Below are 24,232 nucleotides of genomic sequence, written 5' to 3'. Positions count from 1 at the left end.
GGGCATGTGTGTGTGTTTCAGCCCCTCAAGAGACGAGCATTGCAAAGAAGCTTAAAGGCTATAAATGCTGTAGTGTTGCTCCATACTTGTCCCCATACAAACAAACATGAAATACATGAATGTGTGAGAAGCATGTGCCAATACCACATTAAGAATAGAATCAGAGGATATCTTCTTATTCACTTGTTGACGATGATACACAAATGTGCAGAACATTACATTTAAAGTTAATAAACATTACAACAGCAGTTTGAGAGGCCACAGTGGGAAAACAGATTTTATTGTTTGTCGGTAGTTTCTCCTGAGCTGTGACGCTGTAACGCAACTCTAACAGCAGCTTCTCTCTCTATGGGCAGAGCTAAACATCTGATTTACCTCCCCAAAATATTAAACAAGGATTGGCTGTTTGACTTGAAGCACAGGAAGTCACATACACACCCATTCTAAAAAGCCTGTTTTTACAGCAGAGATTAACATGTTTACAGCCTGGTTCAAAAAAACAAATAGGTGTGATTAGCTCATGTCTTGATGGACACACACTGTACGGGGGGGGGGTGAATGTTTTGATGACTCATCAGTTTTGATTTGACGAAGGATAAGAGTTATTCACAATGAGGCGTGTAGCTGACCTGATTGACAGGTGGGCGTGGTGTAACAGTTTGTCAGGAGGTTTAAAACCTGCCTCAGCTCCAGCTCTCAGCCTGTCGTTAGCTTGACTGAAAGTTAGACTGAGACAGCATTTCCAGCATGGAGACCGCCATCGATGGGACTCCAGCGCCCCCTGCAGGAACAGACAGGTGACGTCACTCAGGCTTTAAACATTCATATTTACAGTTTATGGTTACAACAGGCTGGCTGTAACCGTGTCGTTGCTCTGTCCCATGTTTTGTCTCGTCTGTGGTCCAAGCAGCTCAATTTCTCTTCAGATATAATATCAGAATTGATTTTTCATGAGTTGGTGATGGTGAGGAGGCTGGCTGAGAATCCCTGATCTAATTGTTGCCACTTCATTCTGGAAATAGAAAGGGTTAATTAATGCTTTTCATGTGTGTGTTCATAACACTTGTGGACACTCCTGCAGAAGTCGGTGGCCCGGTTTATCCCCCGCCCCCTCTGAAAAAGGTCTGTCTACGCTCCTGCTCCCTGCGCTATGTGCGCATTGTCTCCTGTCATCTGGGCACAGCAACCTGGCGAGGGCAGGGGAACTACTTTCTGTCATCACCACAAACTCTGAAAGGTGATCGTATCAAAACATGGGGAACAGAGACGACGAGTACGACTTCTTGTTCAAAGGTGAGCGGAGCGGAAACTATCGATAACCTTGTTCGATGTTGTCCAGTAAGGAAACGTGCTAGCCTTCGTTTAGCATGTGTGCTAACTGTGTAACGTCAGAGCTCTAACATCAGAAGCTGGTGGCGGCTAAGCTAACGGAGGCTAATCATGCTAACTGAAGGGGGGGGGGGGGGGGGCGCAGGTATCTTCTGTTCTAGGTATCCACCCGGCTTTACGTTCCCCTAGATTACTCCTGAGGGTCTCTGTAGAAAATAATTTAGATCTTAAAGTAGGAGGTGTGTTGGTGAGTTAGCCTCCCAAAGCTAACGGGGTGGATCACCTTCATCCACTAACATGAAGTCAAACTTTATCATCTAAATGAAGTTATCCCAGGCTATAATTATCACGATTATAACTTTCATTATTATTAAGGTGATAATGTTCTCCTGTGTAAATCTTAACTGCCTGTTTATTTGAAACAGTGGTTAAAACATAGTTTACCTTCCAAGTTTACCAACAGCAGCTTTCCCTTTGCAGATGATTCTTCTTCTTAAAAGGGACATATTCAGAAAAATCCACGTCTTCAGTGTTGTTGAACATATATGTGGGTAACCTGAGTGTCTACTGACCCACATCATGTGAAATAAATCCATCCAGTCCTTTGTTTGTGGTCTACATAAGTCTTACAACACAGAAAAATGCTCTGTTTCAAATGTGCTCTCCTTGTGATGTCACAGTGGGATTCTGGTAAACATTCATACAATTCATAAAAAATAAAAAAACATCTTTAATTTTTTTAATTAACAAGTAATCTTTGTTAAATAAATATATATTTTTTAGAATTTCACAACAAATATAATCAACAAACTTTTCTCCCAAATAAATAAAATAGCAGTCGAGGGACACATGAAAAGAGCAGGTGAACCAGTTAACTGCTAATATTAGTCAATTAAAAACACAAAGAAAACATGAGGAAACCTTCCATGTATTTCAGCCTTAGTTGCCAAGCCTTGCACATAACAGGAAGGTGATGATTTTAATCAAATGATTTTCAGTACTGGAATATGATGGAAGAAGGAAGTGAAATAAACGTTAATAAACACAAAAAGACTCATAGCATTGAAAAAGTCTTTAAAAATGGCTTTAATTCTGTTTAGCTCATTAAATGGAGCATTTCTGTTTGAGTTTGAAAATATGAATGTTGATACATTCTGATGAAGGCTAAATATTATATATATATATATAGGTCTTTTAGTTTAATTATAATCATTGTGATTGTCTTTTTGTGTTTCCTATAATTTCTTACAATTTGGCCCTTTGGAAGTGAGAATCAAAATAATGTGGCCCATCCCGGTTTTATACTGTTGCCCTGAAACCACGCTGCTGGACTTACTATCCTTGTTAAAGTTACTTAGTTTTTATCTCAAAGGTCGAAACCTGAAGATTTTACAACTGAGTTCACAGGATGGACTTCATCTTGTTTATTTATTTAGTCTTCTGACGACTCGAAGTGTTTTTATAATGCAGGTCACACCTACACATGGTAGAGGCTGCTGTGTAAAGAGTCCATCAGTATTAACTCATCCATTCATACACTGATGGTAGAGGCTGCTGTGTAAAGAGTCCATCAGTATTAACTCATCCATTCATACACATTCACACACTGATGGTAGAGGCTGCTGAGTAAAGAGTCCATCAGTATTAACTCATCCATTCATACACCACCAACAAAGCAGTGTGAGCATCTTGGAGTCAGTAGAAATGTTTGTAAACATTCAAACTAAGCCCCTCCTCCTCCTAGGCTCACTGCAGGATGTAGTGTGTACGTTTACTGCTTGTAGCTACACTGCAAGCTAACGCACGCTAGCACAAGCTAACCTCTGGTGTTTGTCACCTGCCTGTCCAACAGTAGACAGACACATACACATTCACACAGTAGACCAACTCCACGTTCACGAGTAAAAGACAACACAAGGTTCACCCTCGTTTTAGAACGAGCTTTATCCACTTGGTGTTTCTCCTCACTCTGATTATATTTTTTATCCACTCCTAAACTCACCTGCTGCGCTCTCATTGGCTGGAAGAAAAACACCAGCTCCGCCCCCAGAAATGTGCCGAGTCAACCAGAACAAAGCAGAACAGTAAAATCCAGTCAGAGGACAGAGTCTCTGCAGACACAGTCACCACCACACATGTATGGAGGCCCAGAAGAGACGATGGAGCAGCTTCACTTTAGGAGAAGTCTGTCTTTTATTTTGAAGGAACAAGCTGCTGACTCTGTCTTCACTTTAGGAGAAGTCTGTCTTTTATTTTGAAGGGACAAGCTGCTGACTCTGTCTTTACTTTAGGAGAAGTCTGTCTTTTATTTTGAAGGGACAAGCTGCTGACTCTGTCTTTACTTTAGGAGAAGTCTGTATTTTATTTTGAAGGAACAAGCTGCTGACTCTGTCTTTACTTTAGGAGAAGTCTGTCTTTTATTTTGAAGGAACAAGCTGCTGACTCTGTCTTTACTTTAGGAGAAGTCTGTATTTTATTTTAAAGGAACAAGCTGCTGACTCTGTCTTTACTTTAGGAGACGTCTGTCTTTTATTTTGAAGGAACAAGCTGCTGACTCTGTCTTCACTTTAGGAGTCAGCAGCTTGTTCCTTCAACACACATCTGACATGTGGCTGCAGGATCTTGGGATCGACGACTGACTACCACTGAGCCGTGCCCCTTTATTGAGTACTGCTAACTGTCCTCATCACGTGTGGCGAGTGGGGATTGTTGGGACACACTGACTGATCCTCTGAAGCAGAGACTCAGGAACAGAGGCCTTGACAAACTGATGAGTCAGATTTCCCGTAGAGTGTGTTTGTCAGCTCCTTCCTGCTCGAGTCCCGGACAGCTGTTCAAAGTCTGATAAGGAGAAGGGCAGATAAAGAAGTCAGCACTTTTACTGATACTGACTGTGGCCATGACTGAGTTCTAACTTTACTGTTGAGAATCCTGCACGTTAAGACTAAAGTTGTGTAGTACAGAATATGTGACAGTCAGTGTTTGCATGAAAGATATTCATGAGGCTACATGCAGCACATGAATCATCAGTTATGAATACGTCTCTATCAGATGACATCACAGTCTCGGCCTGGAGCTTGCCCCGCCTACTGATATCTCTGACTGGAGGAAAGATCGTCACCTTCAGCTCATCCTATGAGCTCCTCGTTATCCCAGCCAGTCCCTTTATATTCAACCACAAATAGATAGCACTCACAATGATGACCAGCTAAACTTAACGTTGATTGCTAGTCATGTGGAAGAGCAGACCGTACCTGTCAGAGCATACTGCATAGCTCCTGGTTCGAGCTCTTGTGATATCACACATTGACTTGCAACTGCTGACTCTCAGGTCTCGCTGCATGCACACTCAAACCCCTGTAGATGATCCAGAACGCAGTGGTGCATCTGGTCTTAAACCGACATGTCGCTCTGCTGTTCACCTCCCTCCATCGGCTCGCATAAATCCAGGCCTTCACTGCAGAACATCCCGTTCCCGCCCTCTGCAATCTGGACAATCAAAGGCACCTTGTCCGACCTTCATAACCACCACTCTAAGTTTCAAGTTAGACTCTTCTCTTCTGTCGTCACCCCTCCCGATGGTGGGATGAAATACCAAACTAGATTCAATCTTCAGAGTCCTTTCCATCTTTAAGAAAAAGTTAGAGACCCGACTCCTCCATGAACACCTACGACCTTAAGAATAATTGATGCTTCTGATGATTATGATATTAATCTGTTTGATACACCCGCTGCTTGTTTTCAAATCATTTAATCCAAATCATTTAATTTGTTAAAAATCCATATAAATGTGAAACAAACACCGTGAATTAGCTTTCAGAGTCTTTAAGATGGCTATACCTCAAATACACACAGAGTAATAGAACCGTCTAAAAATTCAACTCATTGCCAATCGCAAACCGCTTTATACAAATCCCTTAATCTAGGTTCAGTCTGATTTCGATCCCTGATTGTCTCCATCCCTCACTGTCATCATCTAATGTGAAGCCGTTGGTTTGCACTTCCTGTCGTTGTTTTCGTCGTGTTCAGGTCCCTGCTTGTGTTGTGTGTATCCTCAGGTGTTCGCTCTGTACCGCCAACAGGTGGAGAGCGTACTGCAGCCCTGGGAATAAAGTTCCTATCAGATAACTTACTGAATTAATTGAATTCACATTTCTGTTTTTGTTGCAGTCGTTCTAATCGGAGACTCTGGAGTGGGGAAGAGTAACCTGCTGTCCCGCTTCACCAGAAATGAGTTCAACCTGGAGAGCAAGAGCACCATCGGGGTGGAGTTCGCCACCCGCAGCATCCAGGTGGACGGCAAGACCATCAAGGCTCAGATCTGGGACACGGCGGGACAGGAACGCTACAGAGCCATCACCTCCGCGTGAGTATTCCTAGAGTGACGGGGAGATGAGGGACGCCACCTCAGGGGCCCGACATGCCGATGCTGTTCAGGTCATGTCGGTTTGCCAGCGACACGTTGTTAGTTTAGAGAATCACAGATCCTCCATGACTAACAGTGTTGTTGTTGTTATCTGTAAGGATACACAAAGCTGTAGTAAACATGGCGTTGCATTGTGCTGACAAACAGGAAGCAGCAACAACTGTCAGGTTTTTCAAATTAAAAGTTTTTAACTGAAGTGTAGAATTGTATTTTATACAGAAGGAGCTGTTCCATCTCGTCTGAGCGTCGTCATGGAGACGATTTGTGGACTCTTCTTACAGTTCAGTCAGAACGTCTTCAAAGAGAGACTGAGCAAAGTGAGGACGTTTTAAGTGCCCGACCGTATTTCTTAATCAGTGATGTGGATCAGCGCCGTCAGTCCGATATCTGATCCATAAATTGCTTCGATATCAGACCCGATACCGATATAAGATCGGATCGGTCCCATCTCTACATAATGTCGTCTCCATGACGACAGTAAATTAGTTTAATATAAATATCGTTGCCAATTATACCTGTAAGTAAGGAAGCACAGGAAGTGAGGATTCTTTCGACCAATCATCAGCCTGCAGTATCGCCGTGCCTCCTTTCAGGGTCGGAGCGGTTCGCTTGGCACTCCAACAGAAGGGGAGCCAAAACGTAGGCCTGTAAAGGTCGGTTATTTTGGTACCTTTCCTGATTGTGGATGTTGAATAATCAAATAAATGTTTTCCGAAATGAACTGAACAGCATGTTGGACTCGGGGCTTCTGTGCACATGTTGCTGGGAAACTGACTTACCACGAACAACAGCGGCGTTCCAGATCCCTGTTTTAGATCCCAGCGCTGCGGTTTGGGTTTACACCACCATGATCGATACAATAAAACAGATAAAGTAATTCTATTCTGGTTCATGTCGTCACCAGGTATTACCGGGGTGCAGTTGGCGCTCTCCTAGTTTATGACATCGCCAAACACCTGACCTATGAGAACATGGAGCGCTGGCTGAAGGAGCTCAGGGACCACGCTGACAACAACATCGTCATCATGCTGGTTGGAAACAAGAGTGACCTTCGTCACCTCAGGGCCGTGCCCACTGATGAGGCTCGAGCTTTCGCAGGTAAAGTGTAACACACAATTTCCACGTAGTCCATGCACGCTGCGTTCTGTCGGCGCCACGGTTTTACTGTGTCCTACGACACCTATCCTATGGGGTCCATTTCTGGAAACCTGCAAACTTGAGCAGCTGTACACACAGGATCACAAGATCTTGGGGGATTATAAGATCTCAGGAGAATTACAAGATCACAGGAGAACTACAAGATCACAGAAGAACTACGAGATCAAAGAACTACGAGATCTCAGGAGAACTACAACATCACAAGAGAACTACAAGATCACATAGAACTACAAGATCACATAGAACTACAAAATCACATGAGAACTAAGATCACAAGAGGACTACAAGATCACAGGAGAACAACAAGATCACATGAGAACTACAAGATCACATGAGAACTACAAGATCACATGAGAACTACAAGATCACATGAGAACTACAAGATCACAGGAGGACTACAAGATCACAGAACTATAAGATCACAGGAGGAGAACTACAAGATCACAGGAGAACTACAAGATCACAGGAGGACTACAAGATCACAAGAGAACTACAAGATCACAAGAGAACTACAAGATCACAGAAGAACTACACGATCACAGGAGAACTACAAGATCACAGCAGAACTACAAGATCACAGAAGAACTACACGATCACAGGAGAACTACAAGATCACAGAACTACAAGATCACAGCAGAACTACAAGATCACAGGAGAACTACAAGATCACAGGAGACCTACAAGATCACAGGAGAACTACAAGATCACAGAACTACAAGGTCACAGAAAAACTACGAGATCACAGGAGAACTACAAGATCACAGGAGAACTACAAGATCACAGGAGAACTACAAGATCACAGAACTACAAGATCACAGCAGAACTACAAGATCACAGGAGACCTACAAGATCACAGGAGACCTACAAGATCACAGGAGAACTACAAGATCATAGAGAACTACAAAATCACAGGAGAACTACAAGATCACAGGAGAACTACAAGATCATAGAGAACTACAAAATCACAGGAGAACTACAAGATCACAGGAGAACTACAAGATCACGGAACTACAAGGTCACAGGAGAACTACAAGGTCACAGGAGAACTACAAGATCACAGGAGAACTACAAGATCACGGAACTACAAGGTCACAGGAGAACTACAAGGTCACAGGAGAACTACAAGATCACAGGAGAACTACAAGATCACAGGAGAACTACAAGATCACTGAACTACAAAATCACAGGAGAACTACATGATCACAGAAGAACTACAAGATCACAGGAGAACCACAAGATCACAGGAGAACTACGAGATCATGGACAACTACAAAATCACAGGAGAACTACAAGGTCACAGGAGAACTACAAGATCACAGGAGAACTACAAGATCACAGGAGAACTACAAGTTCACAGGAGAACTTGTAGTTCTCCGGTGATTTTGTAGTTCTCTATGATCACAGAACTACAAGATCACAGGAGAACTACAAAATCACAGGAGAACTACAAGATCATAGAGAACTACAAGATCACAGGAGAACTACAAGATCACAGAAGAACTACAAGATCACAGGATAACTACAAGATCACAGGAGAACTACGCGATCAAAGAACTACAAGATCTCAGGAGAACTACAAGATCACAAGAGAACTACAAGATCACAGGATAACTACAAGATCACATAGAACTACAAGATCACAGGAGAGCTACGAGATCTCAGGAGAACTACAAGATCAAAGAACTACGAGATCACAGGAGAACTACAAGATCACAGAACTACAAGGTCACAGGAGAACGACAAGATCACAGAACTACAAGGTCACAGGAGAACTACAAGATCACATGAGAACTACAAGATCACAAGAGAACTACAAGATCACAAGAGAACTACGAGATCACAGGAGAACTACGAGATCACAGGAGAACTACAAGATCACGGGAGAACTACAAGATCACTGAACTACAAAATCACAGGAGAACTACATGATCACAGAAGAACTACAAGATCACAGGAGAACAACAAGATCATAGAGAACTACACGATCACAGGAGAACTACACGATCACAGGAGAACTACAAGATCACAGAACTACAAGATCACAGCAGAACTACAAGATCACAGGAGAACTACAAGATCACAGGAGACCTACAAGATCACAGGAGAACTACAAGATCACAGAACTACAAGGTCACAGAAAAACTACGAGATCACAGGAGAACTACAAGATCACAGGAGAACTACAAGATCACAGGAGAACTACAAGATCACAGAACTACAAGATCACAGCAGAACTACAAGATCACAGGAGACCTACAAGATCACAGGAGACCTACAAGATCACAGGAGAACTACAAGATCATAGAGAACTACAAAATCACAGGAGAACTACAAGATCACAGGAGAACTACAAGATCATAGAGAACTACAAAATCACAGGAGAACTACAAGATCACAGGAGAACTACAAGATCACGGAACTACAAGGTCACAGGAGAACTACAAGGTCACAGGAGAACTACAAGATCACAGGAGAACTACAAGATCACGGAACTACAAGGTCACAGGAGAACTACAAGGTCACAGGAGAACTACAAGATCACAGGAGAACTACAAGATCACAGGAGAACTACAAGATCACTGAACTACAAAATCACAGGAGAACTACATGATCACAGAAGAACTACAAGATCACAGGAGAACCACAAGATCACAGGAGAACTACGAGATCATGGAGAACTACAAAATCACAGGAGAACTACAAGATCACAGAACTACAAGGTCACAGGAGAACTACAAGATCACAGGAGAACTACAAGTTCACAGGAGAACTACAAGTTCACAGGAGAACTTGTAGTTCTCCGGTGATTTTGTAGTTCTCTATGATCACAGAACTACAAGATCACAGGAGAACTACAAAATCACAGGAGAACTACAAGATCATAGAGAACTACAAGATCACAGGAGAACTACAAGATCACAGAAGAACTACAAGATCACAGGATAACTACAAGATCACAGGAGAACTACGCGATCAAAGAACTACAAGATCTCAGGAGAACTACAAGATCACAAGAGAACTACAAGATCACAGGATAACTACAAGATCACATAGAACTACAAGATCACAGGAGAGCTACGAGATCTCAGAACTACAAGGTCACAGGAGAACGACAAGATCACAGAACTACAAGGTCACAGGAGAACTACAAGATCACATGAGAACTACAAGATCACAAGAGAACTACAAGATCACAAGAGAACTACAAGATCACAGGATAACTACAAGATCACATAGAACTACAAGATCACATGAGAACTACAAGATCACAAGAGAACTACAAGATCACAAGAGAACTACAAGATCACAGGATAACTACAAGATCACATAGAACTACAAGGTCACAGGAGAACTACAAGATCACATGAGAACTACAAGATCACAAGAGAACTACAAGATCACAAGAGAACTACAAGATCACAGGATAACTACAAGATCACATAGAACTACAAGATCACATGAGAACTACAAGATCACATGAGAACTACGAGATCACAGGAGAACTACGAGATCACAGGAGAACTACAAGATCACGGGAGAACTACAAGATCACTGAACTACAAAATCACAGGAGAACTACATGATCACAGAAGAACTACAAGATCACAGGAGAACAACAAGATCATAGAGAACTACACGATCACAGGAGAACTACAAGATCACAGGAGAACTACAAGATCACAGGAGAACTACAAGATCTCAGGAGAACTACGAGATCAAAAAACTACGAGATCTCATGAGAACTACGAGATCACAGGAGAACTACAAGATCACAGGAGAACTACAAGATCACAGAACTACAAGGTCACAGGAGAACTACAAGATCTCAGTAGAACTACGAGATCACAGGAGAACTACAAGATCACAGGAGAACTACAAAATCACAGGAGACCTACAAGATCACAGAACTACAAGGTCACAGGAGAACTACAAGGTCACAGGAGAACTACAAGATCATAGAGAACTACAAGATCACGGGAGAACTACAAAATCACAGGAGAACTACATGATCACAGAAGAACTACAAGATCACAGGACAACTACAAGATCACAGGAGAACTACGAGATCACAGGAGAACTACGAGATCACAGGAGGACTACGAGATCACAGAACTACGAGATCACAGAACTACAAGATCACAAGAGGACTACAAGATCACGGGAGAACTACAAGATCACTGAACTACAAAATCACAGGAGAACTACAAGATCTCAGGAGAACTACGAGATCACAGGAGAACTACAAGATCACAGAACTACAAGGTCACAGGAGAACTACAAGATCACAGAACTACAAGGTCACAGGAGAACTACAAGATCACAGAACTACAAGGTCACAGGAGAACTACAAGATCACAGAACTACAAGGTCACAGAAAAACTACAAGATCTCAGGAGAACTACGAGATCACAGGAGAACTACAAGATCACAGGAGAACTACAAGATCACAGAACTACAAGGTCACAGGAGAACTACAAGATCACAGAAAAACTACAAGATCTCAGGAGAACTACGAGATCACAGGAGAACTACGAGATCACAGGAGAACTACGAGATCACAGGAGAACTACGAGATCACAGGAGAACTACGAGATCACAGGAGAACTACAAGATCACAGGAGAACTACAAGATCACAGAACTACAAGGTCACAGGAGAACTACAAGATCACAGAACTACAAGGTCACAGGAGAACTACAAGATCACAGAACTACAAGGTCACAGGAGAACTACAAGGTCACGTGAGAACTACAAGGTCACGTGAGAACTACAAGATCACGTGAGAACTACAAGATCACGTGAGAACTACAAGATCACGTGAGAACTTCAAGATCACAGGAGAACTACAAGATCACTGAACTACAAAATCACAGGAGAACTACGAGATCACAGGAGAACTACGAGATCACAGGAGAACTACGAAATTACAGGAGAACTACAAGATCATAGAACTACAAAATCACAGGAGAACTACAAGATCACAGGAGAACTACAAGATCACAAGAGAACTACAAGATCACAAGAGAACTACGAGATCAAAGAACTACGAGATCTCAGGAGAACTACAAGATCACAAGAGAACTACAAGATCACAGGAGAACTACAAGATCACAGAACTACAAGATCACAGAACTACAAGGTCACAGGAGAACTACAAGATCACAGAACTACAAGGTCACAGGAGAACTACAAGATCACAAGAAGACTACAAGATCACAGGAGAACTACAAGATCATAGGAGAACTACAAGATCACAGGAGAACTACAAGATCATAGGAGAACTACAAGATCACAGGAGAACTACAAGATCATAGAACTACAAAATCACAAAAGAACTACAAGGTCACAGGAGAACTACAAGATCTCAGGAGAACTACGAGATCAAAGAACTACGAGATCTCAGGAGAACTACAAGATCACAAGAGAACTACAAGATCACAAGAGAACTACTAGATCACAAGAGAACTACGACATCAAAGAACTACGAGATCTCAGGAGAACTACAAGATCACAGGAGAACTACAAGGTCACAGAACTACAAGGTCACAGGAGAACTACAAGATCACAGAACTACAAGGTCACAGGAGAACTACAAGATCACAGAACTACAAGGTCACAGGAGAACTACAAGATCACAGAAAAACTACAAGATCTCAGGAGAATAAAGATATAAATGTGTAAACAACATGTCTCTTTGTCTTTCTGAGGATGATTTGTTGTTCTTTCTGTTTTAACGTTATGTTGATGAAGTAATGTGGAAACAGGATATTGACTAACATGGCGTTGTCGTAGTGCGTGCACAGACTATGTGGAAAGAGTGGTTACAGAGCATGCCATGCCCGTTTGTTTTATGATCTGTGACATGAACTGATATGTGTTTATTCTCTCTCATCAGAGAAGAACACCCTCTCGTTTATCGAGACGTCGGCTCTGGACTCGACGAACGTAGAAGAAGCCTTCAAGAACATTTTAACAGGTTTGGATGAAACGTTAAAGTTCACGTCTCTACGGAGGAGTTCACTGTCGATGTGAAACATGTTTCTTATTTCTGTCTTTACTTTCCACTTACAGAAATCTACCGCATCGTGTCACAGAAGCAGATCGCAGACAGATCTGCACATGATGAGTCTCCGGGCAACAATGTTGTTGACATCAGCGTCCCCCCGACCACTGACGGCCAGAAGAACAAACTGCAGTGCTGCCAGAGCCTGTGACCATGACGTCCATGGCGTGATCATCCTCCACCTGTCCACTCCCGCCCCAATATCACCTGTGCACTTTTTGTTTGCCCTGTCCATGGCCTGTCGCTCTCCTCTCTGCCTCCTGTCCCCGTCTGCTAACTGGACTCTTTCTGAACTCGCTCGTGCTCTTCTCACGCCCTGAAACCAAACTTCCAAAAGCCTCTACGTCACGTTGTCATGGAGACAAGGTGAAGGAATGAGGCGCCGCCGATGAAGTCGTTTTGACACGAGCAGAACTGAAACTCCTGTCGTGCACAGGGAGGTTGTGAAGTACATTTCAAAGGTGACCACTAGATGGTGCTGTGTAAATAAAGAACAGAGTGAAACAGCATGATGTGACATCACAGACGTTCTCATGCCATCCTCCTCGTGTATTTATTGAACAATATTTGGCTTCATTCGTCATTGTTTTACTTCAGTTCAAGAACTGTAGAAATACATTTACAATAAAATGCTCAACAACACTTTTGTGATCTCAGTCCCATCTCTTAATTTAGCTTAGGACAGTTTTATTTATTTAGAGATATATAGACACTAATCTGCACCTCGAGTTACAGAACTCTGCACGGCCTGCCGGTTCACATTCACACATTTCTGACAACAAAAGGAAAACAACGTTTATCAGTTTCAACCACTGAACCAGATAAAACCCCAAACCTTATGGTTGAGAGACAACCTACTCGATCACTGAACTGCAAGTTTAGGCCCTAAACTCCACCCACACCTTCACCGCTAAAGGGATGATTTGACACTAGCTTATGTTATGTTAAGTTTATGTTACTGACACTGTTTATGGTACTTTGACTTTAAAGAGGACATATCATCCCCCTTCTCCACCTTTTCAAACAGTCCCCTGGTGGTCTAAATGAAACATCTGTGCTGTGGTCAAAATATAACATGAATCAAGCACCAGAGGAGGTTTGTGACCCTGTATAAACCAGCTCTCTCAGAACGTTCCGTTTTGGTGTGTGTGTCTCTTTAGGTGGAATAAATAAATATAAGCTCTGTAAACACGAGCTTGTTGTTGTTGTGTTGCTGTAACATCAGGAGGATGTGTTGTGACACTAAGCTGCTTATGTTCACCGGGCGCTGTGGACGGGACGGCGAGATTCTGTGGAGCTCAGCAGAACTCCACTTCCTCGTTTTGTTTTCCATCAGGATTAACATTTACATCCAGCTGTGGTCACAAAACATCTCGCCGCTGTAAGAGCACGTGTTTTTACCGTCAGTGTCGGACAAAAATAAGGATTATCATCGACACGTCTGTCCAAACAAGAAAACAAGACGACATGACGCAGATTTTATCACAATGTTTTATTTGTTCAGAAACATCTCACGCCATAATAAACAACGTGCTCTTTAAAAATGTGAACGCTAAAACATAAATAACAAATAAAACATATGAACATCTCTCCAAAAGAAGATGACTAAATATTTAAACATCATAAACATCGATTTTGTTTCGTGGTCGAGACGCTACGATCCATCAGGGCCGATGCTGACGTTTGTTTCATCAGACTCCCACAATGCAACGCTCTCTCTCCCGTGTCTGCTCTTCTTAACCTCGAGTTTGCATTTAATGAACATCTGGAACACTGAATCTCACATTAACCTTTTAGATAAAGAAACCTTGAAACTTGTTTGAGGATGAAAAATGTCAGACTTTGTCCGACCAATCAGAAACCTCCTCTCTGAATCAGTGGTCACCATAAAATCTGATGTAGAAGAGACTGATTTTTTCATCTGGAAAGTTGGCTCCATCCAGCAGAATAAAACATGCACCGTCGCCACCACCAGAACACACTGCACGCCACACGAGGTGATTGGAAATCCTCTCGAGCTGTGCTGGGAAACTAAAGCCCCGTTTCCACCAAGCGGTCCGGTTTGGTTCAGTACGGTTAACCCTGATCTTACTGGTGTTTCCACAGACAACCGCTCCCTGACTTTGTAAGCTACGTAGTGGCGTGGGCATGGAGTGTATTCTGCAAAAAAGTTCAAGGACGAAGAAGAATGGGACATCACCTCCGAGGTCGTCCATGGCATCCCAACAGAAGAGGGTAAAAAGAGGATGGTATGGATCGGTTATTTTGGTTCCTGACTTTTGAGAGTAAATGTGTACCGTACCGCTTAGTGGAAACGAGGCTAAAGCGACTTTTTACCATCTTTTCTCCGTCATGAGGTCACCATGGTTTCAATAAACGGTTCAGTAAATAAATAAAGCTTGTGGAGGTTAGATTGAGAAGACTCCTTAAAGTCAATGAGTGAGCAAAGGAGGTGGAGAGCACAGGTCTCATCACAGCTAGCTCAGCTAACGTACTGCAGCTAGTAGGAGTGCTAACTCCACAAAGTGAAAACAGCAACACAGCTGGAACAGAAATCATCACGCAGGACTACAGTTTCAACCAGTTGTCTCTCTGGAAGACTTCTCGTCTTGTAGTCCAGATTTACAGCAGGTGTCCTCGACGTCAGCATTCAATTGATTTGGCACAACAAACAAACATTGCCTCATTATCTGCTGATGTGCAGACGTCTGTAAGCAGGTCAATATCCTCTCATACCTTATTGGTGTAATAAACAGAGAAAACACATTTTTGCAGGTAAAGTGTGGACGCTGAATGAAACAGCTTTTTTTTAAAATTTATAGAGAAACTCTTCGGAGACAAGAGGATCTGCTGCAGCTCGCTCTGAGCACTCTGACATGAAGAGAGCGAGGAGCAGCTCTGACTGTTCACACATTGTCACATCCAATGTTTGTGATAACCTCCTCTCTTTAGACTCACATCAGTTAGTCACATCCAGATGTTTGTGATAACCTCCTCTCTTTAGACTCACATCAGTTAGTCACATCCAGATGTTTGTGATAACCTCCTCTCTTTAGACTCACATCAGTTAGTCACATCCAGATGTTTGCGATAACCTCCTCTCTTTAGACTCACATCAGTTAGTCACATCCAGATGTTTGCGATAACCTCCTCTCTTTAGACTCACATCAGTTAGTCACATCCAGATGTTTGCGATAACCTCCTCTCTTTAGACTCACATCAGTTAGTCACATCCAGATCGCACAAACAGTAAACACCAGGATGATCAGATGACTCATAAGCTCGTTTGAGGCCCAGGGAGCGTCGCAGCCCTGCAGGATGTAATCCTTTGTTCAGAGATCAGTTCAAAACACAAACAGACGATTAACTGGGTCAGTATGTGGGGCAACCCACCAGAAGCTCAGAGAACCAGAGGGTCACGTGAGTGCACACAAAACGCAGCCAGGGAGGGGACGCGGCATTAATGACCAAAAAGAGGTTTGCTCAACACTTCTGAAACAGTCCTCGCTGCGATCACTAAAGCTTTCTAACAATCCAGAAGAAGGAGGAATGATCACAAGGTTTTAGTCACATGAAGATTTAGTGCAAAGATGACTGACAGCTCCTCATAGCCAAAGAATCTGCTCGAAATCTGACATGTTGCCATCACTTTATTATTCTACAAGTCTGATTAAAAAAAGTCCGGCGGTGCAAAAGATTCAGACTTTGGCAGCTACACATCTTTAGAGGTGAACTGTTCACAGTTTAAGACTGAGCATATCATGACCTGGAGACACTAAGCCAAAGTAGTGACACTTTTCTCCCGAAACAGAGGGGACAGAAGAGAATTCTCGGACCGGGTTTGAATCCGACCTAAACCTTTGAACTTGACCAGGGCACATTAGCAAACACATTGACATGAGAATCTAGCGACTTCCTTGAGACACAAACAAAAGCTCAAGTCAGATTAAGCCTTGGTGGTTCTTGCATAATTGATCCATTATTAAAGCCACACAACGCTCACAAGATGTTTCTGTGATGACACACGTACAGAAATATTCACCGCTGAAAACAGAAACAAAAACAGCTGTAACTAAGGACATTAAGAGGTGAATCAGGAGGAGGCGTTCAGGCCGACAGTACACTGTGGAAATGTTCCTCTGACAGACGTCTTGACAGAGAGGAGTGCAGAGGTCGTTCACAGACCTTCCTGCTAAGTGCTGATTGGACGAGAACCTCTATGAGGACGCATTTAGAGCCCACTTCAGGAATGGAATCGTTCAACGCTTCATTCTTGGTTAGAGAAAGAGTTTAAGAAAACACCATAAAAAAATCCAAACATCATCAACAGTGCTGGCATGCATCGCTCTGCAAATTGGGAGAGGTCTCTGCATGTCGTATGCAGACCTCAGAGTCCACAGTGTTTTTATTGCACAATCTCAGGCTGATCTAATGCAATCGACGCTGCTCGTCCACGCTTGCATCAGATGTAAAACACAGGTGCAAAAACACATCTGGAAAGATTAAAGTTTGATGTTTTTATCTCAGCGTGCTGGCATCCCGACGATGGAATGGAAAATCCTTTCCACACCGGATCATGGAATCTTAACGCTGCTCAACAGGCAGAAAACCCCGGACCTGCTGCACTGCGATCATCTGAGGACTGCCAATGAGTCGTCGAGCTAAACGCAGCAATGATTAGAGCTGAGCGGGGCGGCTGCGGCTCAGTGGTAGAGCCGGTTGTCTCTCTTTGATCCCCAGCTCCTGCAGCAACATGTCCCACTTAACCTAAGTTGCTTCCGCTGCTTTGTCGTCTGTGCATGAATGGGTTGCCATGGGTTACACAGCAGCCTCTACCATCATTGTGTGAATGTGTCAGTGTGACCTGCGGTGTTACAAATGCTCTGAGTCGTCAGAAGACAAGAAAAGAACTTAACAAGCTCATCGCTCTTTGCAGTTATTTGGTCGTTGGTTCTCCTGCTGTCACGGCCCTCTAATGTCATCATTGTATCCACGTGACACACAGAGGTGCTGGGTGCACCCACAGGAGGACGAATAAAAAAATTGCAAAATGAAGTCAGTACTGATGGGGCAGAGACGACATGTTTCAAATAGAGACAAAAAAAAAAAGAAGCCCACACAAGTCTCTTCAAAGGCTTGCTGGCAAGTCTGATGCATCCCCACTGCTGTCACGCTCTCATACTATACTCTCATTGGCCGACTTCTTCATCAGTTTGGTCGAGAGCAAGGAATGCTGGGAAGAGTTGGAGTCCTTGGCTACAGGAATGAGCAGGCGTACTTTCTGGTTTGTTCTCCTCCACTCCGAGTAAAGCTGACAGTGGTAGCGGAACGACACCTGTGAAGTGAAGAAGGAGACTGTTATGAGGTCGTTAAAGTCCTCTAAGAGGTCTTCATCTCTGTGTGTGTTCATGTTTACCAGAGTCCACAGGACGTAGATGGTGAAGAGGGCGATGGTCAGGGCTATGAGGCCCACAGCCTGCAGCCAGCTCCCCAGCTGAAGGTGGTCCTGAGCTCCCCGCAGGCACAGCCAACCTGAGATAGCTGCTAGAGGAGTGATGAACAGGAAGCACACCATGTCACAGAACAGCGTGCTCTTCTCATTACGAGGGCCGGGGTCCCGCAGCCACTGTGGGAAAAAAAGAAGTAGGAGACAGGAAATCAGAAAAGAGGGAGAGGAGAGATCTTAAAGTCAATCAGGAACACAAAGACGAGACAGACGGACAGACAGCAGAGATGAGGTGCTTCACAAACTTATATCATACTGTTAATATCAACGACGAAGCCTGAGTGTTCCTGCAGGGGGCGCTGGAGTCCCATCGATGGTGGTCTCCATGCTGGAAATGCTGTTTCAGTCTAACTTTCAGTCAACCTAACGACAGGCTGAGAGCTGGAGCTGAGGCGGGTTTTAAACCTCCTGACAAACCGTTACACCACGCCCACCATCAAATCAAAACTGATGAGTCATCAAAACATTCACCCCCCGTACAGTGTGTGTCCATCGACACATGAGCTAATCACACCTATTTGGTTTTTTGAACCAGGCTGTAAACATGTTAATCTCTGCTGTAAAAACAGACTTTTTAGAATGGGTGTGTATGTGACTTCCTGTGCTTCTGCAGCCAGCCTCTAGTGGACACTCCAGGAACTGCAGGATTTTACACTTCAGCATCTGCTTCATTTTACAAGACTGGAGGTTGCTGCTACACAATCAAACGGCAGTAAAAGGAGAAAGATTCATGCAGACAAGGCGGAGGGCATTGACCTTTGTTACCTCTGTGAGAGGCCTCGGGCGGCGCTCAATGCTGAACTCGGTGTGGCAGAGCTCACAGTAGCTGGTGTTGGAAGACGACAGCCACCTCTCCAAGCAGCTCTTGTGCACGGTGCCCAGGGTGCCTGTGCAGTCACAGGGAGATAGGAGAACCTCACCGCTGCCTCCTTCATGGCAGATGCGACAGATGGGACCATCACTGAGACAGAGAAATGTTTACCTTAAGTTTGATGGCGTTATGTGGGGCGAGATGATTCTTTAAGTGAACACAGCTCAGTTACTGAAGAATCAATCAATAGTTAGAGGACTGATATCCCAGCAGGACCTGTAAAAAGGTGTCCAAAGGTGTCCACCTTCCATTAATGCACTGATCCACTGTTTTATCTACTGATACTGAAATGTATTTAGATAATAACATGGAGTAGTTGGTGTTGCTTTCATGTGTAAGGTGTACTAAACCTGGCGTTGCATAAAAATGAACATGAAAAAATACATCTGCACTCTGTGCTTCACATACAAACAGGAAGCAGCAACAACTGTCAGGTTTTTTTAAATTAAAAGTTTGAATCTGAAGTGTAGGAGTTGATCACTGGAAGGAGCTGTTCCATCTGGTCTGAGCGTCGTCATGGAGACAATCTGTGGACTCTTCTTACAGTTTAGTGTGAACGTCTTCAAAGAGAGAGTGAGCGAGCTGAGGACTATCTTTCTGGATCAGTGATGCACATCGGCACGGTCAGTATCTGTCCCATCTCTAACTTTTACTTTCTCCATAAGGCCCTCTCTCCTGACTTAATGACTAAAAAGTGAACTCTTACATTTGTGATCCGACGGGTTTCAGCACGGAGGAGAGCAGCTGTCCGTCGATGGCTGTGACCTGGGTGACGTAAAGTGCCTGGCACCCGTCGCCGCCCGCCTCCTCCACGCTCTTCCACAGGCCCGTGCTGCTCGCACAGTCACATAGGGAGCCGGGCAGGTGGCAACAACCCCCTGTCGTCATGGTTACAGTGGCCAGACACTGGCCGTGGGGGGGCGTGCGGTGAGGATGTAAGAAGGATCAGGGTGATGCAGGCGACTCAGACTCTCTCCGCAGGTCAGGAAGGGTTTGATTCTGCAAACAGAGACAGAGATGGATTCATGTGAAGAGTCGTACTGCGCCTGTGTTTCTGTGATTTAAAGGAGTCGTATTTTTGAAGTCTCTTCATTCAAGTTTCTGCTTCAGTTATTGTTCAGATAAATTATGAAGTCATCATCATAAATCCAGATATCCAGACGATCAAACTGCGGTTAAATTAACCCTGTTTTTATGAAACGGAGCCAGCCTCTAGTGGACACTCAAGGAATTTATTGCACTTCAGCATCGGCTTCATTTTTCAACATCCGCTTTGTCCATGAGGAGCTACACCCAGCACGACATTACCGCCCAAACAATTAATGCCACAACTTTAATGTCCATAAAAGAAAAGGTTCATACCATTTTAAGAACGGGGGCTTTACACATTTGAAACAGGCAACGATAAATAAATAAAATGTTTATTTGTTGTGTTAATTCTGAGTATTTAGGTTCAAATCAATTTGTTATGATTAAATTTAGGATGGACCATGTTTTACCTAACCTTAACGCCTACCCCCCATGCCCCCCACCCCTTAAGGGTGGCCTTGAACATCAAGACCAAAAAGGTATTTACAGTCCTGTTCAGTCGTTTCCCTTCATGTGAGTGCAGCAGACGTTTTGTCACGTCTTCATTTAGGTGTCGTTTGCAGAAAGCTGCTGATCCAGAATAAAAAGCCCGAGCAATCGTCACTGACACTGCATGTGACGCTGCAGCAGACTGATAAACAGCTGTCACCCCTCTGATAACTCCTCACTGAAGATAGGAGGAGGACCTTCCTGCTGCTGCTGGAGGATCTTCTGCACTCTGACACAACACAGACATCTTTATGAAGAATGTTTTCTAAATGATGAAACTAAGACTAAGAACAGAGACGTCTGACTGATCTTCCAATAAATGAGGCCAGCTTTTAAACTCAAACATGACCACATGACACAGGACGGTGGCGAGTGTGGACATGACCAGCGGCCATGTTTGTTTGTAGAAGACGCGGCTCTGTCCCTGTTAAACCCCATCATTACATCCAAACCTGTGTAATCCTGTGTGCTAAACGCTGCAGCTGCTGTTGTTGTTGTTTTTAGGTTGAAAACAGACGCTGCTGAAACTCTTGAGTCAATACAACAGATTAAGCTTCGACGTCCGCTCGCTCTCATTGGCTGCTGCAGGTGTTCTGTAGGAGGAGTCACGAATATCAAACTTGATCAGGAGCAGTGACGCCACACACTGAAGGATTCTTTGGACAAATAATCGGATATGACCTGCCTCGTATTAGGCCACGCCCCCCGGACGTGGTTGGGGTAAATCGGGCAAAAACCTACATTAAAAACGAGCGCAACATGCAGTCATCGTTAAATATCGCCTTAAAATATGACACAAGCCTGAAGGCTGTCCCGCTCAATGTGAAGAACCTGATGCAAGTATTTCAGCCGTCAGATTTAAAAAAAAATTTGTATTGTTTGATCGCCCGAGATCATTTATATTCAGGGGGCCGGATGTGAAGTTTTGGGGGGCCTGATGTGGACTGTCATCACTGGATTAGACACTACAGTAACATACCGTAAAACTTGAAATAAAAGTTCATCCCCATTTAAGGACAAGTCCTTTTTACTCGCCTGGTGTTTCTGAACGTTAAGACAGACAAAAGCAGCTCCCTGTTAGAGAATGAACTTCAACATCTGTCCAAGAAAGACAGGATGATGCTCGTGTGTGAGCACTGTTTAATATTATTTCTGGTGTAATAATTACGACGACTCTTTCCTGTCCTGTTTACTGTCTCATATTGACTTCTGTCCTAAATACAGGAAGTGTCTCTTCATAGACAAAAGCGTCACCACATTAATTTAGAAACGAATCGTGGAGCTCCCCGTGATTTTAATAATGACTTCAGGATAGTTAGGAAACATCTCACGAGGATCTGACTCAACACAATAATGCTTTAAAACTAATTAAAAGCCTGGGCCATTAATAGAAGTTCCATCAATGAGTAAAAAGCATGTTGTTAGTGTTTGTTTAAGATGCATATTGCAGAGGGAATCAAAGAGTTTGTGTAGGTTTTCTCAGGTTTCAGGAGCGGTTGATGACAGCACGCATGGATGTTGTTCCGAAATATAAAGAAAAAGTGGAGTAAAAATGAAAAAAGTACTATTTATTGATTTAAAATAATCCTACTTCAATAAAGATCTAACTCAGACCTCCCTGACAAAGCTGACATGGTCTGAAATCATGCCCATGCTGTAAATGGTGATTTCAGGACATTTAAAGGTACATTTCACAAAGATATGACCCTTAACTGTTATGCCGAGAATAGCGTCCCTGCAAATAATGTCCAGCACCTAGCGGAGGTATTTGAAACCGGTTTAAATCTTATATCTGGGGGCAGATATTTGATGACAAAGTCTGTGGAGTTTACACTCAATAAAGGTATGTGTACTTATTGTTTTGTAGACTCTTAGAAGACGCATTTTCATTAGCTTGTGTGAATATTAGCTGCAAACAGTGTTTGACTCTAAAAGCGTCAGTGGAGGAAATGTGTTTGCCATATTTATGACTTTGTGTTGCTCTGTGAGGTGTGTGGCAGGGATGCAATTCTCGGCATAACACCAGAAAAATAACCTACTGCGTGATCTCGATACAAAAGCGTTTAAAAAATGAATGAAGTCAATGCTGTTCTCGGCTTCCGTAGTCTGAAAACAGTGGGTAGTAAATTAATTGTACCCCCACAAATAAACTGCGCAGTGTCATTAATTAGCCGTGTGTATATATTTTGTATTATTGTGACATGTTTAAGACATAAGGAGCCATTTCATCTTGTACACCTTGATACAGCTGTGTGGCTTGCTAGCTGTCATTAGCTGCAGAGAGCTACTAGCAATATGTACGCCGTAAAAATGAAAGTAAATAACAGGTACTCACCACTGTCCTCTTCTTACAGATGTTTTCCGGTCACAGCTGAAAGTATTACCGTCCTAATAACGCCATATTTCCGTCCAAAGTCGGCTGTGTCTACGTTACATGTAACAGCATTGTAGACAGCGCAGCGCCTATAGCCAGCTAATGAGCTAGCAGCTGATAGCACACACACACACACACACACACACAGCAGCGGGACAGGTTTCCCAGGACTTTAAAGAACACACCCCGCAGTCTCTCCTTCATCTGATTGTCTGTCTGGGAGCAGACGAGCAGGAGACAAACACAAACCCTGAAGATGTGTGAATAACAACAGCTGGCCAAAGGGAAGGAGGGGCGTCCACACAACAACATCATCACAACAAATACAGTAGAAAACAGTAAAAAAAAAAACACGAGGTTTAATGATTTATATGAAGCTTTAAAAACAAACAAATAATACCAATGTAAGTTCCTCTGTTTCATTTTGTTTTTTTATTGAAATAAGTAATATTTTAATATCAAAATGACAGTTATTATAGTAGAATGTAATAGTACGGAGCACCTGAAGTCCAAAAAAGTGAAAACATAAATAAATATATAGTGCTAAAAACATAATATCTTGAGCGTACAAGTTAGATAATAAACAGCAAGGAACAAGATAATTACCCTGTGTGCACAAGATAATTATATTATGATTGAGGTACCTACAGTCTCTAAATGTACTATGGGAGGTAAAGCCTTCAGTTATCGGGTTCCTCTCCTCTGGAATCATCTTCCAGCCAGGATCCGGCAGGCAGACACAGTCTGTATTTTTAAGAATAGACTTAAAACTTTCCTTTTTGATAAATCTTATAGTTGGGGCTGGCTCAGGTATGGACCACCTCCTAGTCATGCTGTTATAGGCTTAGAATACCGGGGGACCTTGAGCTCCTCTCTCTCTCTCTCTCTGTGCATATACATCATATTACTGCATGTTGCTATCTGTAA

The 24,232-nt window shown here is 43.2% G+C and overlaps 3 protein-coding genes across 4 annotated transcripts; 2 read left to right on the top strand and 1 right to left on the bottom strand.

Moving 5' to 3' along the window:
• Positions 1–1,132: 1,132 nt before the first annotated feature.
• LOC109975538 (ras-related protein Rab-11B) lies at positions 1,133–13,618 on the top strand. The gene is made up of 5 exons (XM_020625896.3): positions 1,133–1,293; positions 5,500–5,695; positions 6,660–6,853; positions 12,809–12,889; positions 12,985–13,618. The coding sequence occupies exons 1-5, from the start codon at positions 1,254–1,256 to the stop codon at positions 13,125–13,127; spliced, it is 654 nt and encodes a 217-aa protein (XP_020481552.1). The 5' UTR covers positions 1,133–1,253; the 3' UTR covers positions 13,128–13,618.
• Positions 10,650–11,658, top strand: LOC136179426 (putative uncharacterized protein DDB_G0281733). The gene is made up of 2 exons (XM_065956228.1): positions 10,650–11,281; positions 11,358–11,658. Exons 1-2 carry the CDS (start codon positions 10,650–10,652, stop codon positions 11,656–11,658), a joined length of 933 nt encoding a protein of 310 aa, XP_065812300.1.
• Positions 13,619–14,449: 831 nt separating the features above from the next.
• On the bottom strand, positions 14,450–23,638 carry marchf2 (membrane-associated ring finger (C3HC4) 2). Of its 2 annotated transcripts, none has more exons than XM_065956229.1 (5): positions 23,267–23,638; positions 20,060–20,352; positions 19,239–19,443; positions 18,393–18,602; positions 14,450–18,311 (listed from the first exon to the last, which is right to left on the bottom strand). In XM_065956229.1, the coding sequence occupies exons 2-5, from the start codon at positions 20,239–20,241 to the stop codon at positions 18,153–18,155; spliced, it is 756 nt and encodes a 251-aa protein (XP_065812301.1). In that variant the 5' UTR covers positions 20,242–20,352; positions 23,267–23,638; the 3' UTR covers positions 14,450–18,152. The 2 variants fall into 2 exon arrangements, with proteins under 2 accessions (XP_065812301.1, XP_065812302.1); XM_065956230.1 differs by having other exon boundaries at positions 19,248–19,443; positions 23,267–23,633.
• Positions 23,639–24,232: the final 594 nt, after the last annotated feature.

The sequence above is a fragment of the Labrus bergylta genome, chromosome 6 (assembly GCF_963930695.1).
Source record: "Labrus bergylta chromosome 6, fLabBer1.1, whole genome shotgun sequence".
Classification (NCBI taxonomy): Eukaryota; Metazoa; Chordata; class Actinopteri; order Labriformes; family Labridae; genus Labrus; species Labrus bergylta.
Note: the sequence above shows the minus strand (reverse complement) of the source record. Positions and strands in the feature narration are given on the sequence as shown.